Source organism: Euleptes europaea, chromosome 1 (assembly GCF_029931775.1).
Source record: "Euleptes europaea isolate rEulEur1 chromosome 1, rEulEur1.hap1, whole genome shotgun sequence".
In the NCBI taxonomy this organism is placed as follows: Eukaryota; Metazoa; Chordata; class Lepidosauria; order Squamata; family Sphaerodactylidae; genus Euleptes; species Euleptes europaea.
The window spans coordinates 18,390,629-18,397,030 of NC_079312.1; the positions used below are offsets into that span (position 1 = coordinate 18,390,629).

Genomic DNA, 6,402 nt, shown 5'->3' on the forward strand with positions numbered 1-6,402 from the left:
TACTGCATCCATTTCTAGCCCAGATGTGGAAAGCAATGCTTTTAAAACAGTGGCATAACAAGAAGGGGTTTTGACAGGGCTGCCAGATGTTGCACTTGCTGGAAACCCTTCTTCTGCGTAGCTGTTTAATGATCCGAAAGGCTGGCTGGCTTCCTTTGTTTTGGGCTGCTTTCTTTCCTGAATAATTTTTTTTTGGGGGGGGGGTAAGCCCTAAAGATGCTCAAAGCTCCATTTAGCCCAACATCAGAACAAAGAGCTCTGGGGCAGAAAAACCAACATCTGCCAGACATCCTTACAAACGCTACTCAACACTAATCTCTACCACTTCAGGATCATCCCATTGTAGGAGCTGGAGTGGTGGAGCGGCTAAGCAAAATCTCCCCTCTCTTGTCAGTAGGTAGCACAAGGCAAACAACTAATGCTTCAGCCTCCAGTTTTATTTGTGGGAATAATACCATGATCTGGATAGCCCAGGCTAGCCCGATCTCATTAGCTCTCGGAAGCTAAGCAGGGTCAGCCCTGGCTAGTATTTGGACGGGAGACCTCCAAGCAATACCAGAGTTGTGATGCGGAGGCAGGCAATGGCAGACCACCTCTGAATGTCTCTTGCCTTGGAAACCTACAGGGTCACTGCAAGTCAGCTGTGACTTGATGGCACTTTTCAGCACAACGAATACCATGGACTACCTTGCATGGCTGTTGTCAAGATTGCAGTAAGCTTGAACACTGTATCAATGCTTATTATTATTATTATTATTAATATTAATATTATTAATATTAATATTAATAATAATAATAATTGTTGTTGTTATTGTTATTTATTTATTTACTAAAACTCTTGTTAACTTATTTATCGCACTCCCTTTATGGTTGTGTTTTATCTAGATTTAGTAGAGCTAGATTCAAGTCCACTAGCTCCTTAGAAACCAACAAGATTTTCAGGGTATAAGCTCCCAGAAGTCCAAACTCCCAGAAGTCAAAGCTCCCTTCATCAGAGCTTTGACTGCAAAATTTATACCCCGAAAATCTTGTTGGTCTTTAAGATGCTACTGGATTCAAATCTAGCTTTTCTACTGCAGACCGACATAGCTACACTCTGAAACTAGATTGAGTAGTGATTTTTCTAAGCAAGACTGACTCACCTTAGCTTCTGAGATCCGATGAGATCAGGCTAGCCTGGGCCATCCAGGTTATGGCTACTGTGTTAGAAAACAATGTTAACCAAGGCACTATAAGACATGATACCATAAACAAAGCTGATGATGGTGGGGATTGAACTTGGGACCTTCTGCACGCAAAGCAAGTACTCCACCACCAGACTTCAGTCTCTCCCATTCCTACAGCATATTTGCCTTTATAATTTTATACTTTGCTAGGTTTTTAGAGGGCGTTGCCTTTCTTCCCAGTAACCTGGTATCTTAACATACACATAATCACTGAATTTAATTTCCAGTGCAGGATGCGCAGCCCAAAATAAAGATGGAAGAGCAGGACGCTGCTGGACCCGAACCAGGACAAAAAGTCCATCATGTGACCCAGGCCAGGACCATGCACGAACGTCTAACTGGGTCAGCCCCACAACAAGAACCCAGTGAGTGGCCAAACCAGTTCTGGGGGCCACAAGGACAGAAATGCCTGACGTCAGCATGGTCCTGTAATCCCAAATGGAGGAACCCACAGGTGTGCTGTCAGAATACTGAAACTCCCCTGGCTTCTTCCAAGGGAGTGCATGTGGCTAGACAGCCATCTAGAAGAGGGGGGATGACCCAGACCTCACCTGGAGGGCTCCATACAGAATCTCAGCTGATCTGTTTCAATTTGGATAACTCTGTGAAGATGAAGGAAGAAATGATGGCCAGAGATACTGCCAACTTAGACTCACAGCCAGAGCGCTTTGGGCTACCTGGCTACCAAGTGGCTGAGGACCACCAAAAGGTTAGCACCCAGAATTTTAATCCTGCCTAAATTTATTTGTATGCCACCTTTCTGCTCTTAACAAAGGAGGGTAACTTAAGAATTGTCTTCTTCTGTATGAGACTGTTCATACAGTGAGATCCATTTCAGAGCCCCTATTGTGTGTCCCCCTAGTAGTGAAGTAAGAGGGGTGGTCATGAAGGACAGGGCCATTTTAGTGGTGGCACCTTGCACATAGAACTGCTCTTCCTAGCTTCAGATGTTTTATGTATTTATTTAGAAGACATTATTTTACCCTGCCTGTTCTGCTAAAACAACACGTGGGATGGTTTATGAAAGTTAAAAGAATATAATACAACAATAATAAGTTAAAAGCAGCAACCAAGTAAAGCTTTTTTTTACAGTCATCTATTGTGGTTGGTTCTATTGATTTAGAAAATGTTTATTTTTATTTTTTAAAAACATTGGTACATCATCTCAAGTGGCTCGGAGGCAGAATATCAATAAAATTCAATACTAAAAAAATGGAAACCAGTAATAGTTGACTTAAAATACCAGCAGAGGGAACAGAAATGCAGATTGTTCACCCAATGATCTGTTTGAATTGCCATAAAAAATAACTAGTGTACCTGGTAAGAAAGTTTTGAAGATGAGGTCCTGCCTCAGAAAAGTTACTGATGTCTCTGATTGTCCCCTAAACTCTGAAATTGAGGGGCACCTGGAGCAAGCATTGATCTTAAGGAAATGGACATTTTCCTCTGGGGGCCAGAGATCCTTCTAATATTCTCGTCCCAAATGGTTTAGAGACCTCTATAGAGCAAAACCAGTTATCTTCCTTGTGCCCAGAAACAAAATAGAAGCCAGTAGAGATCTTCTAATACAAGGAAAATAGGTTCAGGCTGGCTGTATCTCTTTCAGATGCATATATACCACCATTCCACCCATCTGGGCTTTCAAAGTGGCTCAAAAATCTAATTTAAAACCAACAAAAAATCAGAATGAAAATGTACAACAAAAATAAAATATCATAAAACTGCCAAACAGCTCATAAATAGCCTCAGGGATGATAAAACAACAAGTACCATTCAGTTCACTTAATCTAGTTCAAAAGCCTTACAGAATAAAAAAGTAGTCAGCTTATAAAGACTGCGATTATTTATCCCCCTGAAGGGGAGGGGTAGTAGAAAAAGTGTTCCTGTGGTTCTCTGCTAGTCTAACTTTAGCTAAAGCCAATTACTGAAGGGAAGGCACCATCCATTGATCTTAGACAATGCAAGTTTTGCTAACCATCCTGCGGTATCCTGAACCAGCAAATGCTTCCAAACAGTCTTCAAGGGCAGCCCCAGGTAAATATAAACTGCGGTAAGTTGCAGCTTCTTTGTGGGTGCATTCAGATGTGACGATAAGATATAGGCGGCAGTATACACCACAGTAAAACTGGCCTGCAAAACACAGGTGACAAAAACGCACCTACGCTTCTAGCTGCTTTTATTTCTTGTTCTGAATCCCAGGTGGTGCAGTTGGCAAGATTTGACCCCACTATGTCCCTGTGTGCCTACTTCTTTTGCAGGGGCCTGGGTTCTTGGGAGAGACAGCTGTTGATCCCCCCAAGACAGATCAGCCTCTGTCCGACACCATGAAGATGCAGATCTGTAAGGAGTCCCTGCAGGAAGGAGACAGGGAGGCTGATTTAATGGGTAAGGGTTCATGCACTTGAACTTCTGTGTAAACCCTTTTGGGCAAATTGATCTCAGGGCCAAACTAGATGTTACGGTGTCCACAGGTACAACCCATGGATGCCAACACCATTTTAGAACTTGTCCATTTAAAAATGCTGCGAGGACCTGATCCTGATCGGGCCTGCAACATAATGGGACCAGGTGACCAGCTCTACAGTGGCATCAGTGTCCATGGACTGGACTTGTTGATACCGTAACGTCTACTTTGGCATTTTGCATCATTGGCCTTAGCCTTATTGCCAGCGTGGTGTGAGAGCCAGCGTGGTGTAGTGGTTAAAAACGGTGGTTTGGAGTGGTGGAGTCTGATCTGGAGAACCGGGTTTGATTCCCCACTCCTCCACATGAGCAGCGGATGCTAATCTGGTGAACTGGATTTGTTTCCCTACTCCTACACATGAAGCCAGCTGGGTGACATTGGGCAAGTCATTCTCTCTCAGCCTCACCTACCTCACAAATTGTCTGTTGTGGGGAGGGGAAGGTGATTGTAAGCTTGTTTGATTTTCCCTTAAGTGGCAGAGAAAGTCGGCATATAAAAACCAACTCTTCTTCTTCCTCCTCCTCCTCCTCATCTCCTGTGACTGGTGTGGCCCTTTTATTCATCCTTGTTACTAGAGGTGAATAGTTGCCAAGAATCCAAGTGCAAGCCATGTGCAGATTTATGCCAGTCATCTGAAACAAATTGCACAGGGTGATCCTGTGTATATTTATTACTTATTGCAATGATCAGTAATCTTCATAACTGGCTGTTTACTGATCCCTTCCTCTGAATTTTGGCATAATCTGTCTCTGAAATTATAAAAGGTAAATGAGAGGCAGATGAGCAAGAGATTCTGTGACAGTTATGGTGATAGAAGGGGGCAGTGACCTCTCTGTGACTGGGAGAATGTGGGAAAGGTGCTCTTCTCCAGATAGAGAGCATCCTTTACAACCAACAGGGAAAACATGCGAGCTCTTTGATGCATTAACACCTCTTGATTGGAGGGTCAATGTTCTGGTCTTGAATCCAGGACTTGGCACCCAGATTGGCTAAGGCCCAAGGAGTCCACGTGACTGACAAACTGAGTATTGGCTAAGCTGTTGTCTGACCTTTTCTTCTTCTTTTTTTTGGGGCGGGGGCTTTTTATGAATATGAAGGAAGATCTGGATCCTTTCCATGTAGGCTTCTTCCCCCCAGATACTTCATAGTGTTACTTGTCTATGGGTCTCCTTCTGTTTTACCCATTTCATGATTCTTTGTTTCTTCCAGCAATCAGTGTGAGAATGAATGAAAGTGAGGCAAATCATCAGCTGGAGAGACCAGAGCAAGTGGTATTCAACGGAGAATCATTGGAAGAGGACTTGTATCGGTGTCCTGAGATACCTGTAAATCAGCAGGTAACTAATCCTGGGGAAATATCGAGAAAAGCCCTTCTTTGTGTGGAAGGATCAGGTTGTGCAAGAAGCTTCCATGAGAGCTTTGACCCCTTGGATTGTAAGAAATTAGACCTGACAGACAAGTTGTACAAATGCTCTTTTTGTGGAGAACATTTCAAGCAGCGATCCTACCTCATCAGGCATGAGAGGACCCACACAGGAGAAAAACCCTACAAATGTTCAGTGTGTGGGAAAAGCTTCAGCCAGAGATCTCACATAATTACGCATGAGAGAACCCATACAGGAGAGAAACCATACAGGTGCTCAGACTGTGGGAAAAGCTTCAACCGCAGAGCAAACCTCATGGCCCACGAAAGAACCCATACAGGGGAGAAACCATATGAATGTTCAGACTGTGGCAAATGCTTCAGCCAGAGCTCATGGCTGATGGCGCATAAAATAATCCACACTGGTGAGAAGCCCTACAAGTGTCAGGACTGTGGGAAGTGTTTCAATCACCGGTCGAGCCTCATTAAACATGAGCGGTCCCATTCGGAAGAGAAACCTTACGCTTGCTCAGAGTGCGGGAAGACTTTCAACGAGAGCTCTAAGCTTATCAAGCATCAAAGAATCCACACAGGAGAAAAACCATATAAGTGTCCCCAGTGTGGAAAAAGCTTCTGCTTTAGATCCAGCCTGAGTCAACATGAGAGAACACACACGGGGGAGAAGCCATACGAATGCTGTGACTGTGGGAAAAGCTTCAGGCAGAAGTCACACCTGATCAGGCACGAGAGGATGCATACTGGTGAGAAACCCTACAACTGCTCGGACTGCCGGAAAAGCTTCAGCCGGAGCTCAGCTCTCATTGAACACAAAAGAATCCACACGGGAGAGAAGCCATACAAGTGCTCACACTGTGGGAAGAGTTTCAACCAACGCTCATACAGTATCATCCATGAGAGAAGCCACACAGGGGAGAAGCCATATAAATGCTTAGACTGTGGGAAAAGCTTCAACCAGAGATCGCACCTTGGGATACATGAGAGGACCCATGTCAGCGAAAAACCTTAATGTCCCCTGTTCGTTGTGAAAATTTGTCAGATGAGTGCTCTGAACTTTAATGGAATTTGCAGCACTGACACAAGCGAGAAACAAAAGAGTGGGAAAGGTTTAGAGCTAGTTCTCGTAGGTTACCCGGGCTGTGTAACCGTGGTCTTGGTATTTTCTTTCCTGACGTTTCGCCAGCAGCTGTGGCAGGCATCTTCAGAGGAGTAACACTGAAGGACAGTGTCTCCTCTTCAGTGTTCAGTGTCTCCTCTTCAGTGTCTCCTCTTCAGTGTTACTCCTCTGAAGATGCCGGCCACAGCTGCTGGCGAAACGTCAGGAAAGAAAA

At 44.3% G+C, this 6,402-nt stretch overlaps 1 protein-coding gene across 1 annotated transcript; it reads left to right on the forward strand.

The window, feature by feature from the left end:
- The first annotated feature begins 1,761 nt into the window (after positions 1-1,761).
- Positions 1,762-6,080, forward strand: LOC130472826 (zinc finger protein OZF-like). Its single transcript, XM_056844279.1, has 3 exons — positions 1,762-1,935; positions 3,485-3,611; positions 4,900-6,080. The coding sequence occupies exons 1-3, from the start codon at positions 1,762-1,764 to the stop codon at positions 6,078-6,080; spliced, it is 1,482 nt and encodes a 493-aa protein (XP_056700257.1).
- Positions 6,081-6,402: the final 322 nt, after the last annotated feature.